This window comes from Epinephelus lanceolatus, chromosome 18, assembly GCF_041903045.1.
Source record: "Epinephelus lanceolatus isolate andai-2023 chromosome 18, ASM4190304v1, whole genome shotgun sequence".
Classification (NCBI taxonomy): domain Eukaryota; kingdom Metazoa; phylum Chordata; class Actinopteri; order Perciformes; family Serranidae; genus Epinephelus; species Epinephelus lanceolatus.
In genome coordinates this window covers 25,162,715-25,189,006 of record NC_135751.1, presented here as the reverse complement: position 1 = coordinate 25,189,006, position 26,292 = coordinate 25,162,715, and the positions used below count along the sequence as shown (strand labels likewise).

Here is a 26,292-nt window from a genome sequence, read left to right as displayed (position 1 = left end):
CCCGTCAAAGGGTCACAAGATAACTTTGAGGGATCATGAGACAATTAATAGGGGAAGAAAGAAGAAATCTGTTGCACATATTTGGGTTAAATCTTCAGACTTTTCTCTATACTCTGATTCTTTGTGAAATACTGGATAATTCGAATTTATTTAAATGCATCCATGTGAGACGATTATGTGGGAAATGCGTGTCTGGTAAAAAAGCAAACCACTCATCTGAGACATGTGAAATATGGCAAGGAGCCCCAATCAAGCAGCAACCTCTGGGGCTGAAAAATGAAGCCAAAAACTACACTTCTTCAAATGGCCACTTGAGGCTGCCTACAAAAGCTAGTCAATCCCCCGTAGACTCCAATGTTAAAATGTCCAACTTTACAGCAGAAATAAACATGACAAATGTACAGGTGGTGAATTTTTTACCCATAACTAACTTGTTTAAATTTTATTAAGGCCTAAAATTACACATATTTAAGGGTGGAGCCATTTGAGTGACAGGCTGTCCAAGAGAGTCTGACTTGGTCGGCACCATTACCATGCCAGTGTGCGCCTGGGGTGCACAGTGTAGGTGGAGTCTACACACTATTTGACAGTCATCGTAGGCAGCAGATACACCAGATCAGTTGCTCAATGTCAGTGGTGAGAGCGGCATTTACCTCACCACGACCACATGGCCCATACAAACACAAAAATGTCAAGGTCAGATGTCATTCAGGCTTACATAAAATCATATTGTGAATATTACTGTCCATGTAGGCTATAATTTGTCAACTGTGGCTTTTGCACTGTAGGCAGACACTGTTTGTTTTGTCAGCTGAAAATTCTGCTTACGGTTGCTGCCGCTGGCTAACCGATTACACTCCATTTAAACACCTATCTCAGCCCTTGCTGTTACGTGTTAAGCAGTGCACCGGCGCACTGAAATGGAGTGGACACAGTCAGATCCACCCCTCGCTCCTCCACAGCTCCACCCTTTCCTCCAAATATGGTCACTTCTGGCTCCAAAAAAACCCCCCAAGATAACGACAGCCAAAAAGCCAAATTCACGGCTTCAAAGGTGCCGTCATGGTAGCTACGCCCATTATTTTATACAGTCTATGGCCCCAACTAGACACTCATTTCACCAAAGGTCCCCAGGTTTGGCTACATGGTAGAAATGCTTATTTGTATAGCGCAATACAGTTCAGTGTCAAAAAGCTGAATACACACTTTTCCAGTATTATCCAATATTTCACAAAGAATCAAAGAAAAGTCTGAAAAATGAAACCAAATATGTGCAAAAAAATTACTTTTTTTCTTCTCCTATTAATCAATTTCACATCCCTGATTGAACAATCAGAAACTAACAGACACACCTCTCTGTACATACTACAGCCTCCAAAATGACCTCTAGATTTATTGCAGGAGTGTTGCATTATGCGGGATTATTACTTCTGCGTCAAATCGACGCCATACCTGCGGTGTAGGCTCTGCGTCGACGTAGATGTACCCTATGCCGTATCTTGACGTGCACCTCCCCAGAAAAGTAACAACACGTCGTGGCAACGCAGACCTCCTGTCTATTATTGTAAGCTGAAACCATTTCCCTCAGTGGAAACGAAGCTTCTATTTCCTTTAATTTCACAGATAAGAAACAATAAATTGTGAAGACAATTAAGGCTCCACAAAAATAGCATTTTAAGTCTTCTGTGTGATTTATCCTTATAGGATTCATACTTCGGGATTTATCCAGGTTTCATATGAGCAGAGGAAATCTCTGCTCGTTGCTAGGCTAATTTATACATTGTAAAACGCCATAGGCTTGTGCTAATAACTAAGGATAGACCGATGCATCGGCCGGCCGATATATCGGGCCGATATTTGAGTTTTTTACTTGTATCGGCATCGGCCAATACGCGCGTGGGTTCGCGGATTTATTTTTCCCTGGCATGATTTACAGACAGGCATCCACGGGCAGCTCTGTGTTGCCGGAAGACCCTACAGCGCACAGTAGTTGTTGTTCTATTTATGCTTCAGCTTAAATATTTGTTTATTATGAAAAGACATTACTGGAAGATTTAAGAGCACTGAATTCTTTTTTTTATTTGAATGCATAATAATAATAATAATAATAATAATAATAATATTCTACCTGTTCTACTTCAATCTTGTTTTAGTATTTTTTACTGTTCAATAAATATTTCTTATTTTAAACTTGAGACCTGTAATATTTGTTATCATGGTGTCATTTTTTGATGTAAATTGAGGGAGCAAAAGCAGTATCGGCCCCAAATATCGGCTCAAGAAAATCGGCAGTCCATAATTGGTCATTGGCTAAGGGTGATGGAAAAAAATTGGTATCGGCATCGATAACGATACCTTTGTTAAAATGTTGCTGTTGGCCCTGGCCACATATGAGTAGAGAGCCGTCCACTAGCTGCTAGGCTAATTTAGCTTGTGCTAAAAACATTAGCATGTTGTATTTGTGGATGAAATGTGTCCAGCATAAGACCAGTGTTTGTTGGTGAATGCTGCTAAATATAATGAAGCCAATTTGTGTACTTGTGTTTGAAATTGACTCAAGACATGTTTAATGTGTGTTTTGAATCAACTAAACTTTACGGCACTTCACAGAAACCTCTGCTGCTGACTAGTGTTTTGGAGGTGTAACTGCAGAGTGACACAGACACACCACCACACAAGCATAAATGCTCACAACGGCGTAGGCCACATGCGTAGGCTACAGCGTAGGGTCTGCCACACAAGTATAAATCCCCCCCTTTAGACTGCATTAGTTTTTGCTAGGCGTGCCTAATAAACTGCTAACTGGGTGTATAGTCACAGCCAAATTGTAATGCATACTTTAGGTAATCAACTATAAGGTAAAACTGAAGGTGACTCTTGCCAGTTGAGGTTCAATCCTTGCTCTTTTAACAAAGAATACAATAACTGTGTCTGACTGTTTGACAAGCTCAACCACGCTGCAAACCACTCCATCCATGTAACCACAACGTCTATATATCCTGAGCAAGAAGGGAACTCCAACCTCTGATAATACAACAGCTGAGCGGCAAATAAAACAGATGGCTTTTCCTAAAACCCGCCACCAAAATCTCAGTCCATAATCTTAATCAGGTTTCAAATCCACCTCCAAGTCTCCAAGCCGAAAAGACGGATAAACAGAAACAAATATCTAAAAGCCAAGGGGACGACTTTAATTCAGCCAGGATTAGTTTTACTTTGACTTGTCAGCACTGGATGTGGGCAAAATCAAACACTTTCCTGCTACAGTTAGATCAACCGTGCTACAACTACTGCAGGACTGAGGAGAGGGGAGAGCATGGTGTAACGCTGCAGTTCATGTTTGTGACTGAATCTTTACAGGAACGTTATTGCATTTAATCCTTGAGCTCATAATTCAGGAGACAGGCTGAACAAGAACAGAGCATGCGTGCATCCCACAAACACACAGTCTTAACAGCTTTCCCACAGTGCTTTATGTCTCCACTGTTTGTTTTGCTGGCTCCTTTACGCAAACCACCTGCGACGACGAGGGCAAACTGCTGCGTCCTGTGACTGGTCCAGCTACTGTCACAACAGTGTTACACACCAGCGCCGGTGAAAAACACATATTCAGTTTAATAATAACTGCACACGGTGTCCGGCCAAATGACATATAAGCCTCGTTACACTCTCACATTGCTCGGTGCTAAATTTAAACGCCATGTATTTAGATAGCGCCGTCACTCGCCAAAGCACTGACTTACAGGCTTGAGCAACGACGCACTGTTTCCATTCCATATCACACACATTCATTTAACACTCCTCAGTCGAAACACGCACTCCTGACGACGGATAACACATTTAATGTCTGATAATGTCGCAGATGTGTAAAAATCACCCATGAAAATAAGGCCTGAGACTGCGTTAGTTGTGGGTAAAGGAGCTCAGCAAGGACAAAATAAATGTGGATCACACCAAATGACACATTCACAACAGACTAATGCAGCAACATTAACGTATAGGATGTTATGTATACAACACGTCAACTTGCCCGCGTGGTAAGAGTCCATGTATGTTATTATTCTTTAAGAGCGTAATCCAGAGGAAAAAGGTCCACACATTACTGCCGCGGAAGATGCGCAAACTTCTGCCACCATCCCGACGCACGGAAACCCGAAGATTATTTATTACTGCGCACCCGCAGATCCCAAACGTTGTTTTTCTAATTCAAAAAACACAAAAGTTTGCAAGTGGCTCAGTAGTGTTATGCTAGTGCACAACAAGCAGATATCCAAAATGGCTTCCCGGGCGTAACAAAGCCAGAAGGATCGCTGTCGAGCTGATCCTCCCACTCCCGGGCCCTCCATTGTCGGCCAGGGCGCACACTTTAAATCTATTGGAGGACAGCAGCACTGCTGCAACGGCATGCACAGGACTGCTGCTGGAGCTGCGTGCATTCAGAGGGAACACACTGTTGTTTAGAGTGGCATTGAACCCCTGGAGGAGATTTCAACTGAAACTTAAGGCCCCCGTATCACATCTGCCACCAAAGCCATCATGAATGATCTGTGATATCCTCCAGAGACCTCAACTGTTGTTTGGTATGCATTTTTAATTTCTCCTGTTTGGGATCAGTAGGACCCGATAAGTATAAAAAACTAAACACTGTCAACTGTAATTAAGTCCCAGTGTCCTCAACCCCATTAAAATAACCCCAGTGTCCTCAAACAACACAATAATAAAGTCCCAGTGTCCTCAAATGAGTCAACAATAAAGTCCAAATATCTTCAAATGAGACAATAATAAAATCCCAGTGTCCTCAAACCCATTAAAATAACCCCAGTGTCCTCAAACACAATAATAAAGTCCAAATGTGCTCAAATGAGTCAACAATAAAGTCCAAATGTCTTCAAATGAGACGATAATAAAATCCCAATGTCCTCAAACAACACAATAAAATAGTCCCAGTGTCCTCAGACGAGTACTTCCTTGTTAACAGCGTGTTAGCTTGTTACTGTTGCTAAAATCAGTCGAATTTGTTGCCATTTCAAACGACAAACATTATCAATCATAAATAAACAAGTTTAACCATAAAATGTGATCAGGTTTTGTACATTGTCCACTTTTGTGTCAGGATCGGCAGCACACTGACTTGGCAGAGATGGCTGCCATCTTGTTTTTACTTGGATCAGTGTATTGTGCTCTTACTACCACTAGATGGCACAAAACAGTGTCCACGAATGAGGACAACAGGCCCAAGTTAAGTAGAATGGAGTATAAGGTCAAGTAAACCCCAAATGTGATGTCGTCATGTGAGGACACAGGAGGATATATCCTGCTATTAATGTGTTATTGTATCGTTATCTACACGGCCCACCAAAGTTCATCCACTGAAAACAATAAGGAACATTAGTCTTGAATGCCTCACATATCTTAATTAGTATTACATACATTTCCTGTTGGTTTTTGCTCTCAATTATAATGCAAACAAGAGCAACATTACAGATGGCAAGTCAGTGTCGTATTCTGCAACATTTCACTGCAGGAGCATCGTCAAGATTTTTAATATTTTGAAGTCATGAGGTCAAATGCCCTGTCCCAAAAGCAACCCTACCCCAAAAGGAAAGCCTGTAATAATGTAGTCATCTGAAAATTTTCACATTGATTTAAACAATGGTTACATTATATTTTCTGTTTCAAAAAGCCCCACATAAAGGTCCAAACGCTGTCCAAAAACCTGTTTACCCTCCACAAGAGTTTCAATAAATGGCCTCTCTAGCTCCGTAAAACCTCCATAAATTATCACAACAAAACAGAGAACGTGGCCTCAGTGTGTTAGCCAAGGGCCTGTCTGGTTCATGCCCCATTCAACACTGAAAAAAACTTGCTAAAACAAATCCTTAGACCAGTGGCTCCCAACTGGTGGCTGGCGGACCAAAAGTGGGATCCATTCTAAATGGACCACAGGTGAATTGCAAACATGTCAAGTTTGTAAAAAAAAAAAAAAAACACATTTTATTTTAAAGTACAGTACAGTACTAGCTCGACGATATAGCCAAATACAAGTGTGACGTCAGATATATCAAACTGTGTGGACCCTGAACTAATGACTAACGAGAAATCTGGACCCTGTGGCTGGACCAGTTGGACCACTGCTTTAGACTGCAATAAGAGGAAATGTTGGCATCAGTATTGCTGCAACATTGCTACAGTATTGTTATTAAAAAAAAAACCTTTAAATTGGGACTTGACCGGTTAACCATTGCGCTAAAGCAACAGAAAAAAACGTATTACAATGTTCTCTCTATTTGTTCAGTCATGATGAAACAAAACAATGAAAGATGTGTCAATATCGCTCACAAAGCTGTTAATCAGGAGACAATATAGTGAGTAATTAAAATACTCAAACAAGTCTGCAAGTGTGGACCTGTTCTTTAAAAGGTGGCTCACCTTCACTAGAGGGTGTCCTGTACTTCAAAGGAAATCAAATTGTCCACTTTCCACTGCATCTTTACATCGCAGTCATTAAGAATGAAGCTGAATTAGTATTGATGGAGAAAGACAGGAGTACAACGCATGTGTCAGCACATTTACATAAAACAGAACACCCCCTGTTGAAAGCAGATTTTCCATCAAACTCTTTGGTGTGAGAAAATGTAAAAGTACACAGATATTAAACACACAGGTGTTTGAGTTGTGTGTGATTAAACCTTCTCAGGTAGGGAGCCGTGCAGAGCTATGCTGGTAATTTGCATGAACTAAATCATGTACTAACAGAAATGCTCAAGTTGTCCTGCAACAAACTAACAGACTGATACCTGTATCTGAATCCTCTGATTGAACTGATAAGAGCAAATAAGGTCTTGGCTAAGGCGCCATCTGCTGGACAGCAGTCTGTACATTTCATTGAGATGGACTTTGGACCCAATCTGAGACCTTGCAGACAGTGGGCTGTCCCTCTGCCAAAGACTTAGCAACAGGATTGTTCACACCCTATTTCAGCCGAGATAAGACCTCTGTCAGTACCTTTTCATGTCACCGGCCATACCCAGAGGTGCAGGAAATTTTCACACCCTTTACTTGAGTAAAACCAATACAACAATGTAAAAATACTCCATTATACGCAATAATTCTACCTTTAAAATCCTTCTCAAGTGAAAGTACAAAATCATTAGCAAAACTGGCAGGTCATGGCTGGTCAAAGTGAAGCTTGTTAAGCACCTAGGCAGTTAAGTTCCATAAAGGTCTCAAGATAAATCTGAGGGGACAATACACAAGAATAAACAAAGTTCTGCTACAAAAGTCTGCGGTAATTTGGAGGACTTTGCTCTGATCTTTGCTCTTTTTTTTGTTAAGTACCAGAAAGAATGACCTTTCCCAGCCTAAAACATTAATTTTCATGATGCGATTCGTTCTGCAGTTATTATTTCATTAAATAACTAATGCCATCTAACTTTTCATTAAAAAAAGATTGGCAAACTTTTCTGTCATGCTTTTCACTTTTCTTTTCCTGCCTGGTGCCATATGGCCAACAATGATAGCTAATGCTGGACTTATTGTGGCTGACATTTTCAAGTGACAAAAACCTGGTAGCCTAAAACCACTCAAAACCACTCAAGACACACTCAAAACCTTTCCCCATTAAAAGTAAATTATACTGTTAAATTTTTTGACCACAGTACTCGTTACCAAAAAGATATAATAATATTTAAGAGCCCAAGATGTAAAACCTTATGTCCCAATTTATGTTTTTATCACGCTGTTGTCAATTGTCTTATGAACGCTAGGGATGTCCCGATCACATTTTTTTTGCATCCGATCCAATACCGAGTCCTTTATTTTGAAATCGAGTCCGATACCGAGTCTGATCCGATACTTTGCAAAGCATTAAGAAAGAAAAAAATAATAATAGATAAATAAATAATAGAGGCCGGTCACCTCTAGTTACCAGCCTTGATCTAGGGACGACTAGTGAGGGTAGGCTTGAGGATCTCGGGTAACGACTCGGAGCATAGGTAGTCAGAAGCTCAGTAACACAACTCGGCACCAAACCACGTTGAGCTCTTAAAGTTATTAAAATAATCTTAAAATCAATTCTGAAGTTAACTGGCAGCCAATGGAAGGAGGCGAGAACTGATATGTGACCTACGGTTTGTTCTAGTTAAAATACGAGTCGCAGCATTCTGCACTAGCTGAAGCCGAGCTACTGACGATTTACTGCGGTGTGTCACAGTAGTCGAGGCACATGAATACAAAAGCATTAATGAGCATTTCTAGGACAGGAAAAGAGACACAGCTGATTTGATTGATAATATTTCTTAGGTGGAAGCAGCAGGATTTATTGAGATTATTGTCATGTGGTTCAAAGTTCAACTGAGAATCAAAATGTAGATTTTATATTAGCTGGCAGAGGACCAATAAAGGGTTGTAATTTCCTTGCTAGGTGATAAGGGCCAAAGATTAGGCCTATTCTCTCTTATCTGAGTTATGAATCTGAAATGAAGTCTATAATAATAACAACCATAATAATAATAATAATAATAATAATGATGATAACAGTAATAATAACACCTTGTGCCACTTAACTTCACCCTATGAAATATAAGGGACAAAAAGGTTGGAAACCATTGGTTTAATCTTGTGTGTTTTATAGAACATATTCATCTGCTCTGGTGAAATAGGCCCAACAGAGACTATACTTCGTCAGGACGCTGAGGAGGACCAACCTCTCTGCAAAGTTATGTCACAGCATGACACAAAGACGTGCATATTTCTGATATGTTAATGTGATTTATGTCTAAACATTAGTTTTTTAGGGTGTTCTTTCACATATAACCATCAGATATGGCCTGTTCTGAATGTGGATGTGCAATATGGGGGTAGCTGCACCCCAAAATGGCCTTTTTTGAATCCAAACAGGGTCAGAAAGTCAGTAAAATTAGGTTAAACCATGTTATCACTTAATTTTCTGCACTTACAAATTTGTTTGTCCATTAAAACCATAATGCACACCAGCACTTGAAGCACCAGACCAAACTTGAAACATGCCTTGGCTTTTTCATTCTTTGCTTTAACTATTGGTGCCATTGGACATTCTGTGACTAAGCTGCCACTTGGGAGGGGTTACTATGTTGAAATATCAACCGATTTCCCATAATGTTTTCAACCGTAACAAATAGAAGTTCCCATTATTGCACTGTGTGTGATTCCCATCCCATCCCATCTACAGGAGGTCTTTTTTTAAGACATCACTGTGAAGCACAGCATTTCATATTGATAGAATACAAAGATACAATATACACCGATCAGCCAAAACATTAACACCACTGACAGGTGAAGTGAATAACATTGATTATTTTGTTCCAATGCATTGTTTTGCTGGGAAACCTTTGGTTCTGGCATTCATGTGAACACCACCTGACATGTTCCACCCACCCAAAAGACTCCTCCTCATGGCATAAGTACTCCCCAATGGCAGTACAAAAAAGCAGCACGCCACACTACAAAAACTGTTTAGAAATGACCCGTGGAGTGTGACAAAAAGCTTGTGGTGCCGACCTGGCTTCTAAATTTCCCAGGTCCTAATCTGCTCAAGGATTCTTGTGATGTGGGTATCCCAGATGTACCCCTAATCCAAGGTAGGGCCTCCTTGGATTGGACTTGGCTCTGACCTGCCAAGGCATGGACACAGGATCTCTGGAGTAACGACATGTGCCACAGATGCTCAATCAGATTGAGATTAAGGATAGACCGATACATCGGCCGACCGATACATCGGCCGGCCGATATATCGGGCCGATATTTGAGTTTTTTACTTGTATCGGCATCGGCCGATACGCGCATGGCTTCGCAGATTTATTTTTCCCTGGCACTTTTTTTCATTTGAAAGTATGTGGTTAAGTTGAACAAAGCTGTTGAATCCTACTGTGTACAGTAGTTGTTGTTTTATTTATACTTCAGCTTAAATATTTGTTTATTTTTATAAAGACATTACTGGAAGATTTAAGAGCACTGAACTCTTTTTTTTATTTGAATGTATAATAATAATAATAACAATATTCTACCTGTTCTACCTCAACTTTCCATCTTGTGTTAGTATTTTTTACTGTTCAATAAATGTTTCTTATTTTAAACTTGAGACCTGTAATATTTGTTATCATTGTGTCATTTTTTTTTATGTAAATTGAGGGAGCAAAAGCAGCATCGGCCCCAAATATCAGCTCAAGAAAATCGGCAGTCCATAATCGGTCATCGGCTAAGGGTGATGGAAAAAAATCGGTATCGGCATCGGCCCTAAAAAATCCATATCGGTCTATCCTTAATTGAGATCTGGGGAATTCAGAGGCCAGGTTCATAATTTGAGGTCTGTCACATTCCTTGGGCCGTTCCTGAGCAGTTCTTGCAGTGTGGCACGGTGCATTATCCTGCTGGGGGTCCACTGCCATCAGGGAGTACTTACGCCATGAGTGTGTGTACACGGTCTGTAACAGGCGGTTGGCTCGGTGGAGCGTGTCAGGTGGCAAATGAATGGAAGAACCAAAGGTTTGCCAGCAGAACATTGTATTGTAATAAGACGATCTATGTGTTTTACTTCACCAAAGTTCTGGCTGAGCAGTGTATGTTGGATATGTATTAACATCATTTCCCCCACACCATGAAACTGTGAAAAGTTGAAACTTTGCTTTTGACCTTGGAAAAATAATATTCCACTAAATCCATGATGGTATACTTTTAATATACGATGCAGAAGTGTAACTATGAAACACTATTATTGCTATTTATCCCAGGTTGGGCCATTTTGAGTTAGACTGGCTGGACTGTTATTAAAAAGGGTGATGTTTAGCAAGATTAGCCATTACTGCTGCAGATTTACACAAAGACGGAAGTGCGCACAAGTGAAGCCCATAGCCTCTGCTGGTGTGACGTTTAAGTTCAAGGAAGTCTTGGAAAATAGCCACAACAGGCTGAAGGTGGAGGCTTAGTTAAACTGTGATTTATTGCAAGCCTTTCCATTTCTGCGGTTGGAGACAGTGGCACCTTCACTGAATCTGTAGACAATAACTGTCCCAGTGACCTTACAGGACATTGGTCTGCTGTAGCCCCCCTGCTGCTGCTGCTGCTGCTGCTGCTGCTGCTACAGTGGTCAGGAAAAACAAAAGCTCAACTCTTTGCTTCTCCTTCCTCTTCTTATTCAAGTGCTTGACAGTTAAAACTGTGCAGATACACACGAAGACATAACACGTATTCCCAAAAACACTGCACCACAGAGCTACACGTGAATGACGCTATCAGCGAATTTAAGATTGGAGATAAGATGTAGCCTCTCGTGCCAGTTCAGGACACACGTGAAATTAGTTGACATGATAATCAATGCAGAAGTTAGACTACTCACAGGTAGACTCCGCCGCCGGCGACTGTAAGGTGAGTTTGTCTTGAAATGAGTTACATCCACTTCGTTAAAGCTTCTCGGGTGGCGGCACATTAACTGCCCTGAAGACTGGACTTTATTCTAACGTTCGCCTTTTCCCGCACACGGTCAGACTTTCCGTTGCGACGCGAGCGTCACGTGCGTCAATCCTTATAAGGTAAAAATGACCATATATGGGATCTGTCAGCACAAGTCCTGACACTGGGCTTCGATGTGAAGCGGCGTCGCTTAGTGGCCGCTGCGGAGAACAACAACGAAGAGGGAATTAATTAAAAACAAACAACAAACAAAAACAAAACAAAAAATACTCTGAGGAAACGCTGTAATCTTGCATTTATTGCTGCAAAAAATGTATTGCTGTCGGCTATTATTATTATTATTATTATTGTTATAGGAATATCTAATTAGGGATTGTTTTGGATTACTGACCATTTACATATCCCTTTATATTGTCACGGACTTAACCCATATGTCAAGAAGGAAGAAGGCGTCTGTTTATTTTAATTTCATTTTATTTTATTTTATTTCATTTTACTCTATTTTATTTTATTATTATCATTATCATTATTATTTGTGTCCATTTACATATCCCTTTATATTGTCACGGACTTAACCCATATGTCAAGAAGGAAGAAGGCGTCTGTTTATTTTAATTTCATTTTATTTTATTTTATTTCATTTTACTCTATTTTATTTTATTATTATCATTATCATTATTATTTGTGTCCATTTACATATCCCTTTATATTGTCACGGACTTTACCATTATGTCAAGAAGGAAGAAGGTGTCTGTTTAATTTAATTTAATTTAATTTAATTTAATTTTCTATATTATTATAATAATAATAATTATTATCATCATTATTATTATTATTATTATTGTCCATTTACAGATCCCTCGTGTTTGTTCACTAAATATCAGTGTACTGTACTTAAAAGATGAAAAAATAAATAAATCTGTTCATAAAAAATAAATCTATTCTGTAATCTTTAATTTAATTTAATTTAATTTAATTTAATTTAATATTTTAGGACTGGCGGGGTGGGATAGGGGGCAGGGGGTGTATAAAAGTTAAAGAAAAAAAGTGTTGTTCACGTGTTTGTTTACTGAATATCAGTGTACTATACTTATAAGACGAAAAAATAAATCTGTTAAAAAAATCCTAAGGAATTTCTGCAAAAAAAAAATGTATTGCTGTCAGCTGGAGGGGTCCTCCTTAACCCCCAACACTTTCTCAGGGGATGTCAGAGATGTCAAGTTATGTCCCCCTTGATTAGTTATTTTATAAAATCCATTCCATGTACAAGTGATGATTGTTAAAACAGGAGGAACATTCTTGTTTTGAGTTAGTTTGGTTATTTTGTGAAAATGCAACAATTGTATGTGGACTTGTATTGTATATTATATGAGTGTAAAATATTGTATTTCATGTTGTCAAAAATCTGAAATATTGCAGACAAAACAACTACTACTACCAATTATTAATGATGATGAGACACAGACTTAGAGGAAAATATAACTTCCCTAATTTGTCTTTCTTGTGAAGTCTTGCAGAGAGAGGGTTTTAGGAAAATTACTTTTATCTTGAAGTGCTGTTTCCTGCTTTAGAGTGTCTAAATAACAGACAGCAACTTGACAGAGACAACAAACAAGCTTGATGACATCATAGATATAAAAAGGTATATATGTTCATGGACGACATGGCCAAACACAAGGATGATGCTGCTTGTGTTAAACTGTGTGGACCTTGAACTAGTGACTAAGGAGAAAGCTGGATCCTGTGGCTGGACCAGTTGGGAACCACTGGGATAGACTTTAGTGTACCAGTGGGAAGTTTGCCTTATTGGACATCACAGTGTCTGCAGTATAAAATCACAGCAAAATGCACATGCCCGTCTACATCAGTAAAAGTGCACACATGGTACTATAATGTGATCAGTGACAAGAAGGACAGCTACACCATACACATAGTTCAGTCTGGGTGGTGTTAAGGGCTTCACAGGAGAGGAGGACAAAGGACTGTTTGAAGCAGTGGTGCCTGCTGAGGGGAAGGAGCTCATACTCAGGGTGGAGAACATGAGATGATTTCTGGGGCCTGTTTATGGCTTGTAATGTCCATATGGGCTGCAAACCTGTATGTGCATGACACAATAAATAACATAGCTATTACCTTGTTCTAACATTATATTATCTGATCATTACAAACATTAAGTCAGATTTATATGTATAAATACAACTGTTGCATGCTGGACAACCGCAGATATATAACTGGTAATACTGAGCTTTCAGGTCCTGGCATTAAGACATCTTCTCATCTACTCACTTCATACCTGTTGTTTTGATAAATCACAGGCACTGACTCAGTTGGTATCATTTTTAAAACTGCCTGTTTTACATCAGTCAAAGATGGAAAAATAGATTTCAGTTATCCTACAGTGAAACATGACACTTTCAGAACATTAGCATATATCTTTAATCACTGAATCTTCTTTAAAATGTTATACACATACTGTGGAGACACATTGAAACAGCAGTTCAGCAAAACATTGACTTCTACTGCCCTCTAGTGTTCACAGCAAGAAAAGCACAGGACAAGTACAGTTCAAATAATTTTAAATATTAAAACACAGTCTTAGCAGCAGTGTCAGGCAGAGACCACGGTAAAATACCTACTGGAAACGTGCATTAGCAGTACAATAGACTGTATATTATATATCACATAATAAAATGCACATGACAATACTCAAACAAAAGGTTCATTCTGTCCAGTTCAATATATGAAGAACTGTGAGTGTATGTGAGCACATTCTCATGTCACAGTCAGACTATAAAATTTTTTACACCAGATTCTTCTTCTTCTGTTATGCTTTATTAAAGTTTATTTAAGAAGTATATTAACTAAATGGCTCCATCTCGCCTCCAAATTCCTCAGAACCCAATCTGATTGAGCATTCATGGGACATGCAGGTGCCCCAGAGGTACCCCCAATCCCAGGTGGGGCCTCCTTGACTCTGACTTGGCTCTGTCCTGTTGGGGCATGGCCACAAGACCTCTGGGGGGTGTCCTGTGGTGCTCAGCACCAGGGAGTTGGCAGCAGACCCCTTGAGTCGTGGGGGTTGTGAGGTGGTATATCAGCACATCCAACAGATGCTGGATCAGACTGGGATCTGGGGAATTTGGAGGCCAGGTTGACGCCTTGAGCTCTTTGTCATGTTCTTCTGGGTATTCCTGAGCAGTTTTTACTGTGTGGCATGGTGCATTGTTCTGCTGGGGGGCCACTGCCATCAGAGATGCTGCTGCCACGAGGGAGTGTACTTGGTGTGTAACAATATTTGGGTGAGTGGAGCATGTCAGGTGGCATCCACATGAATGCTAAAGTGAAGGTTTCCCAGCAGAACACTGTAACAAGATGATCAAAGTTATTTCACCTGTCAGTGGTTTTAATGTTTCAGCTGATCTGTGTATATATGTTCCCAGCAATATCCTCTCAGGGTGTCATATTTCCACCCCCACAGTGTAGGCACCCCAAACAGCCAGGAGGAGTCACCAGTGCAGCAACAATGACAAGAACCCTCCCCTCCCGTCCTGTCCTTTTACAACTGGTGAAAAGTAAAGGCCCGTTTCCACCGCAGGAACTTCAGGGTAATTTTACGGGGCCGGGGCCGTTGGTGCGTGTCTCCACCGCAGGAACCACCCCCGATATATATATATATATATATATATATATCTTCTATAAGTAGTATCTTCCCTCCAAAACTGGCATATTAAATTGATATTAAAACACTTTAAAACTTCCACCACTTCCACTCAGGAGTTCTTACCTGTCGGGATCCTTCGGGAAACGGTGGAAGGCCAGGTGCGGGGTGTTCCACTGATAGTTGTTGCAGTTAATTGCACTACACTGTTTTCTTTTACTTTTTTTCTCCTCTCTCCTTGACATCTTGCATGTTGTCTGGGCGCAACAGTCCAAGCTCAACAGTCCAAAATGGCGTTAGCGCCCCCTAGTGGCTGTTGGCAGAAATTCAACGGAGCTTCGCCTCTTGGTATCCATGCTCTTTGTTGTAGCTTTGGACAGCCCTCAGCACTTCCGGACTACCTGTGAGCGCGCCCGCACAGTGTACAAATCTGAAAGTGAAGTGCGGACATTTGGATTCAGCCTTAACCTCCGTTCTCCCCTCTGCTCCCGCAAGCTGTCATTTCAGACGGGATCGTCGTGTCCTCCTCCAGCCCATTCATCTTCAGTCACCCAGATGTAAGTACGCTAACCTCAATGCATTACATTCACAGCTAAATATATTACTGAGAGACTAAGTTTAACTGTTAAATACTATGTAGTAGCCTAGTGTGCTGTTTTGACATTCACTGACTATAGATTTAGCTAATATTTAACATGTAAATAAACTCCAGTCCTGCATCATCCAAAGAGTAGTACTTCTGCTTGCGAAGTGTAATCTTGTTACTTAAAAAATGTAGGGGTTTTTTGTTGTTGTTTTTTAAATCTAGGATGTCTGGGAGGCTTACGTCATTTCTCTCCATAATAACAAAAACTTAAAGTGTTAGAGTGGTAGAAAGTGGTGGGGTACCAAAATTGCCCTTTGGTCAGGCTTGTCCTTGTTGACTAATTATCTCCAACGACAAGTTACTAAAAAACCTGCTGAACTAAACATATTATGAATCCTTTTATATTAAATCTGCTTCTGATTGTACAGTGCCATTTCAATCAGGAGAGACTCCTTTTGTATAGTAGAAAGAATGTTTAATATCATGTGCACATAAGAATGAAAAAATGTGGAAAGTCTTTGGCGATTAGACCGCATGGAGATGGTATGAGTTAAGGAGGGTGATGAATCCACAGTTTAGAAGAAGGAGCCTTTGTTCGTCCTGGACTCTGGGTATGATGGGTGCAGGTAAATGGGGTGGAGGAGGGTGGAAAGATTCTGCCTAAAATGACGGCTGACAGCAGCAGAGGAGAGAACAGGTATGAAAGATTGCAGTGGCATCCTGATTGGCTGAGAGAGATCGTGGTAAAGTTTGATTGGATAACTAGAATAGTGAACACCCATAGTCAGCTGACAGGAGGACGCAATGGGAGTAGGAGGGAGAGAAAAATAACCGTCTTCCTGGTTGAACTTAAACTGAAGCCGTTTCTCAATACACAAGTTCAGCAGTTCGGACTTGTATCTGTTTTTCTAAACTTCCTCGAAATAATGAGAATATTCGTGCCTTGTTTCAGAAAGAAATTGTATCTATTCCAAATGTCATGTTTTACTGGAACCGATTTGTAGACAACATTGACTGGAACAAAGTTTGGATGATTCCTCACAGATACCTTATAGTGAACAAGGTGAAAGAAGTGTCGTTCAGAATAATTCACAGATATTACCCTGCTAATCATTACATGGTTAAATTTAAAAGAGACATCAATACAAACTGTTCTTTTTGTGAAGACCACCCAGAAACTGTTTTGCACCTCTTTTGGTATTGCTTACACACCAGAACATTTTGGCAAAACTTCAGCAGATTTGTCATTGACTATATTTATAAAGACTTTACCTTATTGTGGGAGAATGTGGAATTTTGCTTTTATATAAGTCAAAGTAAAGAAAATATGTACTTCAATATAAATTTGTTAATTTTGTTGGCAAAGTTCCACATTCATAAATGTAAATTCACCAGTAAAAAACCTAATTTTATATATTTTCTCCATGAAGTTGTACATTATATTAATTTAATTTCTGGCTCCAACAACAGAAAGGCAGTTAAAACTGTCAACATATGGTCCTCTTTCTCCTTTTAATAACTTATAAGCCTCCCCTGGCAAAGCTTCACTTATGCTTATTTGTATTCTATATGTTCGTTCACTATTATATCTATCTTTGTAAGTCACATCTGAACTGTAAACCACTTTTGCAATAAAGATGACTTAACATAAAAAAAAAAAATAAAGGAGATACCCCACCGTAGGCTTAAAAAAAAAGCAGTTTGGACTTGTGGACTTGGCAAATTGGCAAGTCCGCGCGAGAGTCCGGACTTCCCAAGAACGGGAGGACGGGAGTACAGTCATTTCTGCTTTTGGAACAGCAGCGAACTTGATGATGTCACCACCTCCGCTCGCCTTTGCTGTTGTACTGTGTTGTATACATGCATTCAGAATAAAACAATAAAAACACAGCCCAGCCCTGCGTCTTTTCATAGACATTGTAAGAAATTAATGTGTATATGTTTTTAACGTTTCAACATATATAACTGACACACAAAAACAAATAGCCAAAATAGTTTCATAAAATGTCTTATAAAACCTTTTCCCCGCAGCTTGATCATATTTAATCTATAGCCTATCCAATTCCCGCACCTGGCCTCTGATAATAATCAAAAGTCAGGTGCGGGGGGAAAGTTTGTGGAGAGTTGGTGGTTATTGTGATCGTGAGCATTGGCGAGATGGAAATCAAAAATCAATAACGGACATGGATCGTAGAAGGCGTCTTGGTGCATGGTATTGCATTCTGTACCTGCAGGCTGAGGAGGAGGCTGCCCAGCTGAGGAGGCAGATCCCAGAAAGACAGCGGAAAATGAGGCGGAGGATGAGGATGACACGTGATGAGACGAATGAAATGAATGAATGAAAACTTTAAAAAAAATACTCATTATGCAGAGTGACACAATTTCAAGTGTTGTTATCATCATATACATTCTTAGTTACTGTCCATCAATGCATTTGTCTCATCATTATGCTTTCTGTCTACATTTCTATGGAGACATGACAGTTTACTTGGTACACCTAGAAAAAACAACAGCAGTTAAATATTGTATTAAGTCTAACATTTTATTGAAGCGTTGAGTTGTAGATTGTGGTGCTGTTGAACTGTACTGGATTACACTGACAGCAGTCTCTCATTTAGTCTGTCCTCACCAAATATAAATGGGATCAAACGGGTCAGATGTTCAGAGGAAAAGTTTATTCAGCCACACTTCAGACATCGGGTATACAATTTATATCAGATAATCAATATTTAAAATGCTGTTGAATAAATACTACAATAAATACCATTAATCTTTAAATACAATAATTTAAATACAATAAATTCTTAAATTAAAATCATTATTGAATTGTAAAAACATAAATAAGCAAAAGAATACATACAAAGAACAATTACATTAACAATGTTACAACATTTAATAATATAATAATATATCTTATATACTGAGACTGGATGTTGCCCATTAGACATTCCCCAAATGAGTTACATTTCATATTTAACCACTACAGAGATATCAGTGACAAATTTTAAAGGACTACCCAAGAGAGGCTGCTCTCGGGGCAGCCTGAGCGCTCATACACATAGCCTATGTTTATTATCTATGAGTGCTGACACCGCTGTCATCTAGCGGACCTCACATTCAAGTGGGCTCTGTATTAATAGCCTACATTGACCACGGGTTTGAAGTTTAAACTACGCATGAAAACACTACGTTCCGTGACAACACAACAGTAACATATCGGTAATTTTGGCTTATTGCGCCTTTCCCTCACTTGTCATTTCTGAAGATTGTTGCAAAATGCATGCTGGGATACCTGGTTGTCTGAAGTCCACACAAGTCTGCTCCGATGCATCCCCGGTGAAAGGGGCCTGGCGAGAACACATCCAGGCATTTTGACTGAACTTGGCTAGATGTGAACTTTGAACTGGAACAGTACTTGGGCTGTGACTGATGATGTGTCACAAGTCCACAAGAACACAAGTCCGCACAAGAACGCATATTGAGAAACGGCTTGAGCTTCATTTAGCCTATTGTTCCTGTTGGTGTAATTTAAAGTGCTGTATCAAGATAATCAATATCAGGGCTTGATTTCTATCACAACTGTCTGCTCTAAATAGTTGTTTAAAGGTAGGGTCTGGAGGATTTTCCAGTTGCTGTTTGTAAACACACATTCAAATTTGGTCCCTCCTATCAGGCTCAACTCTCCCGGGTGTACGGAGCCCGGAGGTACGGAAGAAGGCTTCACAGAAGTTCAGGCAAGGCTCGCGCTGGTGCACGCTTGGACACGCTCGGGCAAGGCACCTGCGCTCTCTCATTGGCTGGGGAAATCTCCGCCCAGAAGCAGTCCGAGCTCACAAAAACATCAAAATACAGTTAAAGGGCAGGAGCTCTGCAAACAGAGTCACCACCACACGAGTAGAAGCCCATAGGTGATGATTAAGCAGGATTTCATTTGTATATGTCTATATTTTGTTTTGTTTGAAAATCCTCCAGATCCTACCTTTAATGAGACACTGACAAAGCTTAAATGTTTGTTTGAAATGTTTTTTGTTTTTTTTTTCTTTAATTGTGAGTATTCGCACAGGAGCATGTAAGCCACCAGATCTATTAGGGTATCCGAGCTAAAGATTCAAATGGGTTTTATTGTGATGAAAATATCTTAACACAAATATTTATATGCAGTATTTGTATCTCTATAAAAATTAAGTTAAGCCATATGCAGCTTTCAGACAACCTGTCATTGTCTGCTACTACTTTTAACAGTGGAAATTAAGCTGTTCTGCAGTTTTTATTTCACAGCAAGTACAAAGAGCAAAAGAGGAAGTGCAGGTTTCCTGTGATATGAATTTATAGAGTTGTCACTGCTCCAAGTCTCTCAATGAACTTTGCTTATACAGCTCATGATAGCTCGATTATCAGCAGTGATTTTCTAGACCTGCAAAGTATTTTGATTTGGTCTTTCTTCCTTGGTGTTAGTGCTTCTACCACAAGACAGTAAGTGACTAGTTAAATATATTTGTTGGTGTTGTCTTTTTCAGTTGTGTTTTTGTTGTTATTTCCTACTTTGTTGTGCTGTAGCCCAAAGACAGTAAGACAAGGTTAATACCGTTAAACGTCCAGTTATGACTTGCACGTGACTTTAAGTCATTAAAAAGACATTCGTCCTTATAACTACACTCTATCTATATTTCACATACAGTGCCTGTTAGCAGGAGAACTCACTGAGCTCTGTGCAACATGCCGTGGCTCTTTCAAAAACAGACTAGAGGCATATTTCTTTTTCTGGGAGCTTCTGAAACACTCTGCACTGTGTCTGCTGGAATTACAACAATTGTCTTTAGTGGCAGCGATCAGCCCAGGTGGCTGGCAGAGATCTGCACTCTACTGAGTGCACTTTTCTAGTTAAGGTTGGATTTCTTTTCACATATTAACATTTACAACAAGCTAATGATGCTGTAAATAAATGTCTGTTTGAAATGTGTGGACAGGTAAGTGAAAAGCAGAGCAGACTTTAGTAGAAAGAAACGACAGATGGTCAGTTATTTGTGATGTAACTTTCCACCAAATATTTGCTGAGGACACTTTTGTCAGAATGCCATTATCAGTCTCATGATCCCTTCTTTTCCTTTAGTGAACTATAATTGATTGTAACTGTTTCCAAAATGCCAAGCAGTAATGGTTGATCAAAACATAATTTTTGTTTATTTCTCTTTACCTTACAGTTGCTGTTCTTCGTCATGGATGATTTTGTTCGGAACAAATTAACTGAATGGGATCTCAGTGAGTGGATAGAAACATTTCGAGGTAATACTGAAATGTCTTTCCATGCTTCTGTGTTGGGCACAAATATTATACAATGTTGGTATCTACTAATACAGACATAAAAAATGCTGCAACATGTTTCTGCAGCACAGTGCTGACTTATCATTGACAGACATATTTTTAAGACAAAAGGAGTGATCAGTGTTGACAAATCCTGACAATTCTTGTCTTTGTTTAGAAAGTAAAAAACAGTATGAGTAAAGATCTTGTACGTTTTATGATTAATACTACTCCTCCAATCCCAGCTTGCGTTCACACACTGAATCTGAATAAACGGAGCCAGCCAATCAGGACATGCCTGCCTGAACACAGTAAATAAGAGGTAGTACACTTGCCATCAAACATCCTACACCCTCTTCAGCGAGCTGTGGCCTCAAGGTAGAGGGCTCTGCCTGTGCTAATAGAACTAAGGTTACAATATTGTAAAATTTGTTCTCTCTCACACGTGCTCCGCCCTCACTGAACTCTTTGGGTACAGAGGGTGGAGCCCGCTGAATGAACGCCCTGTTGTCGCATAACATCGACCCAGCTTCACTGATCTTGACCTGCTAAAGGTTAGTCACTGTAGCCTGGCTACTTGTTTATAACCGAGGCGGCCACAGCAAAGAAGTAGGGGGGCCAGCCAACCCAGGTGGTGAGCAACCTAACTGGGTGGAGCTTTGGCCTAACCTTGCAGGGGTCAAAAGATAAGCAACAGACACCCTGCACACCACATTTCAAGGGTCATCAAGGAACATGAAGATATGTTGGTGTATCACACTTAAGTGCAACACAGCTGACATACACTCAACTCTTTTCACCAGCCCTGTGTTGTTGTTGTCGCAGACCATAAAAGGAGCCTGTCATGTCCAAGAGATAGAACTGTATGAACAGACAGGGCATAGACCACATTACCGCCATACATATGTCCTCAACCCTGCTGAGCAAGGCCACAGACACTGCCACACCATGTGTGAAGTGTGCGTCCACCACAGTAGCCTGTAGGTTTGGGAGATGCACTTACAAAGCCATCCTGCAAGGTATTTCTTGGATAGGGCCTTACTGGCCACACCATCACCAAAGCACAGAAACAGCTTTAAGTGCATCTTATTGGGGCTGTGTGATCAACATAACATGCCAACACATGAAATGGGCAGAGCAGATGCAATTTGCCACCCTGTCCCCCTCATAGGGTGAAGCACAAAAAAGCACCCAACCACATTACTTTCAACCTGAACAAACTTCTTATATTCTTGGGAACAAAGGAGGGATTTGGTCTGAGAAGCCCCATTGCTGTCACCAAGAAGCAGCAAGCAACTGGGGTGCATCAATTGGGTGGTTAGTTCACACACTCTCTTAGCTGAGGTCAACGCAAGCAGCAAAACCATCCTAAATGACAGTGCCTTCAGAGTGGAGCGCTCCAAAGGCTCAAAGGGATCCTCCACCAGGGCCTTGAGCACCAGTGGCAGGTTTCATTGTGGGAAGGCAGCATGTATTATCAGGCATTGCCTCCTGACCCCCTGCAAAAACCTCTTCATGAGAGGGTGGGCAAAGACCAGTCTGAAGCCAAAACTTTCATGGCAGGAAGAGATGGCTGCTGCGAGCACTTTAATATTAGCATGTGACAGCCCTCTATCCATCAAATAATGCCAACTGCAGATGAATCTAGCCTCCCTTTCTCACACCAGCATTGGAGCCCCAACCCCTTTGCCTTGTAACATGCAATGGTGGACCCCACTCTTGCTGCCTGAATGGTCTGCACAACCTGCAAAAACATTCCAGCCCTCCTCATCCTGTCCCTCTCAGGAGCCAGCCCTGAAGAGGTTGACCCTAAGTGGGCAACACGCCCATCAAACCTGCCTCCTCAGACCGAGCACCCCAAATTTGGAGGATGGTCTAAGAGGCAACCAGGGGCTATCAGAATGACTGACAGCCACTCCTGACTCACTCTATCCAAGAGGGGAGGAATGAGACGGATGGCCAGAAAGGCATGAAGCATCTTTCTTGGTCATGGCAGCAGGTCATCTTGTGGCACCACAGAGAACCATTGCAGGCAGTGGGCATTGCATCGGCTGTCAATCAGATTCACTTCCGCTTTCCTGAACCGAGTCCAGATCTGCCTCACAACAAATTCTCTGAGGCCCAAAACCACAAGCTCTCTGCCATCCCGGGTCTCGGTACCACTCTCTGCCCGGGCCACTCAGAGGTTGCTTCTGAGCTGCATGAGGCCCGCGGGCCACCAATTGAATAGAGTTGCTGTAAGGTGAAACATCTTCAAGAAACTCAAGCAAGTCCAGTTACCTACGATATAGCACTTAAGATTACCATGACCTGGATGACTAAGAATCTTCACTAACATAAAATACAATCAATACAATCATACAACCAGGCTATCAGCACTGTATGGCTGTAATGCTCACATCTACTGTATGTCCCTCCTTATATCATTTATTTCTACAGCAATTTGAAATTAGTTTTAGTTTTGCATTACTATGATTCAACTGAATATTTTTTGATTACAGCTCAACGCATTGACAAGAAAAATCTTTACTGTCTTGGTCATCAAGAAATCACTGACTTGATCCCAATAGTGGGACCCAGGGCAAGATTCAAGAGAGAACTAGAGTTGTTAAAGGTAATGTTCTGCATTGTAAAGACAATTAACAAAAAACATAATACAAATACAATCTGTTTGACAACAAAAGCATTAAACAGAATTTAACATTTCCTGAAGGTGCTGCATGTAACTCCGGAGAAAGATAGTTGATCGTTGAGTCTCATTCCCAGGTCGTCAAATATTGGTGCTTTGGGTTCGTTGTTCAGTCCAACTACCAACCTAAAGCGTCTGTATTTGATGACCTGGGAATGAGACTCAGCAGTCAACTATCTTCCTCCAGAGTGACAAACAGCAACTTTAACTATTATTGATTTGCAACTATTTTCTTTTGTTACTAGGGGGAACAAAACACAACAAATTCAGAAACAGTTGATTCTCCTGCTCAAGTAAGTTGAAAACAGTTTCACACAATTAAGTATCATCTAAGGCACTGTTGCCCAACTATTTGACATGGCAGTCATGTTCTCAGTTGTATTGTAATGAACTAATATCATGTTCTTCAGATGTTTGTTTGAACGTTTGTATTCAATAAACTGAGGGGAAAAGATGATTAAAATAATAAAAAAACACCTTTATTTCATGCAATGACTAATGAAAAAGCACTGCCTATATTCTTTGTCTCTGTGTGAAGGGGCATACGTTTCTCTGCCTGATGACAATATGTGTAATATGTTAGGATTTCCTGGTGACCGTATCAATGATACGCCAAAAACAGCTTCATCTGGGGCAGACAATTTTTCCAATAAATGTTGCCAGATCAGGTGATTTTCCACCCAACTGGGCAGCTTTAGGATGGAATAAATGAATTTGCTGGGTTGACAAAAGTTTGGCCTGGTTCGTCATAGTGCAGATATTTTTATTTTTTTCAGTATTCATTTTTGTTTTAGACTAATATTGACTTTTTGGATCAACCTGGCAACACTGCTAGCCAGAAAGCTACTTAACCAGGCTGGCTGGTCAACCACCAGAGATGCGCCCACCAGATTCTAGCTAGTCAGACCAGCTTGTAGCAAAGAGACATAAGAATACAGTTAGGTCTGTGGTAATATCCTACATATTTGTGAATTTGTCGTGCCATGTGGCGAACTGGGCTTCACAACAACATCCAAAACACAAGCTTCAGTCTCAGTTTCTGTGACAGGAGAAAAACCTTAAAAATACAAATGTTTAAGATGACAAAAACGGCCAATACAGAGTTATCTACAGTGCCGTAGCCCCACCTAGGACAAGTTACAGCACTGCATTTTAGGCACTGAAGAGCCCTGAGACAAAGACTGAGACTCTGACTGGAGAATCATGTCATTGAATCACAATGTTGTGGAGGGAAAAGGGACACTGAACTTGATCACCTGTTAGCTCTTTTCTGGCTCATCCCAGACTGAATGGGAACATAAATACAAATTTTAATGTGTGTATTGTGTGCGTGTTGTGTTTAAGCCTGTAGAGCCCTGTTGGAGGACAAATGCTATGGAAATATATTTTCTTGATCAAACACTGTTTTAAAGACACATTTACATGCTCAACCTCAGGTTCGTCCATCCACTAGTGCTTCAAGTGATAAAGGTGAGATATGAACTGTACGAAACAAAAATTTAAACGCAACACTTTTATTTTTGCTCCTATTTTCCAAAAGTTAAAGATCTAAGTTTTTTTTTTTTAACTCTATAGATACTTTTCTTTCAAATTTTGGTCACAAATCAACTAAATTCCTTGTTAGTGAGCACTTCTCCTTTTCCAAGATAATCCAACCACCTGACAGGTGTGGCATATCAAGATTCTGATCACAACACAAAAACCACATATGTCACAAGCTTTGAGGGAGCATGCCATTGGCATGCTGACTGCAAGAATGTCCACCAGAGCTGTTGCTTGTCAAGTGAATATTCATTTCACTACCACAAGCTGTCCACAATATTGTTGCCATTAATTTGGCAGTACATTCAACCAGCCTCACAATGCAGACCACATGTAACCACATCAGCCCAGGACCTCTACATCCAAAGTCTTAACCTGCAGAAATCTTGTCCTGGCAGCAGTATGTAATTACAACTGACTTGAGCAGTTCTTTGGTTGGTTAGATGTACTTCCAAATTTAGGGAAACGACATTGGAGACATCTTATGATATTGAAATGAACATTAAGTTCCAAGGCAACATCTCTGGTCCACATTTGTGCAGTCAGCATGCCAACAGCACAAACCCTCAAAACTTGGCAGATCTGTGGCATTATGATGTGTGATCAAACTGCACATTTTAGAGGGACCACTTTAAAATGTAAAAAGTCTTTGATCTTTAACTCAAACTTGTGAAAAATTGGAGTGAAAACAAAAGTGTTACCTTTAAATTTTTGTTCAGTATATTGAGACCATGTTTCAATTTTGTGAGAGACACATGCAACAAACTTCTTTTTTTTAATCCAATAAGTGAAGAGAAAGTTGGATCTTCAGGGCGAGTCCAGCAAATGGCAATCACCAACCAGAAAAAAACGATGTGAACCTAGACTGGGGTCATACTCAGGTATTTCTAATACTTTCTTAAAAATGGCAGCCTACCACAGGGTTATACTTTGTATGTACCTTTATGTACTTCTATAGAAAATGTCTGTTAATATCTTGGCTTCAGTGAATACTACTACAAGCCCTAATGTTAGTAGCTGGTGATATAGTTTTTATATGTTGATGACGATGGCTCCATTGTGTCATCAAGC

At 40.3% G+C, this 26,292-nt stretch overlaps 2 protein-coding genes across 4 annotated transcripts in view; one reads left to right on the top strand and one right to left on the bottom strand.

Annotated features, from left to right (window-relative positions):
• The window catches only part of sun1b (Sad1 and UNC84 domain containing 1b), a 45,231-nt gene extending 33,720 nt beyond the window's left edge, over positions 1-11,511 (bottom strand). Inside the window, exon 1 of one of the 3 annotated variants that reach the window (XM_033645280.2) lies at positions 11,372-11,511. The gene's annotated coding sequence lies outside the window, so the exon portion shown is untranslated. Of the gene's footprint in view, positions 1-4,030; positions 4,293-11,371 lie in introns of those variants that run through there. The other 2 variants (XM_033645274.2, XM_078161705.1) reach the window with 2 other exon arrangements.
• Positions 11,512-15,515: 4,004 nt separating this feature from the next.
• LOC117268684 (nuclear GTPase SLIP-GC-like) overlaps positions 15,516-26,292 on the top strand; it is a 43,038-nt gene continuing 32,261 nt past the window's right edge. The window contains exons 1-6 of the mRNA XM_078161032.1: positions 15,516-15,660; positions 20,891-20,972; positions 23,492-23,604; positions 23,925-23,972; positions 25,116-25,149; positions 26,010-26,102. Coding sequence (XP_078017158.1) covers positions 20,906-20,972; positions 23,492-23,604; positions 23,925-23,972; positions 25,116-25,149; positions 26,010-26,102 — 355 coding nt within the window. The 5' untranslated portion in view covers positions 15,516-15,660; positions 20,891-20,905. The remainder of the gene's footprint in view (positions 15,661-20,890; positions 20,973-23,491; positions 23,605-23,924; positions 23,973-25,115; positions 25,150-26,009; positions 26,103-26,292) is intronic.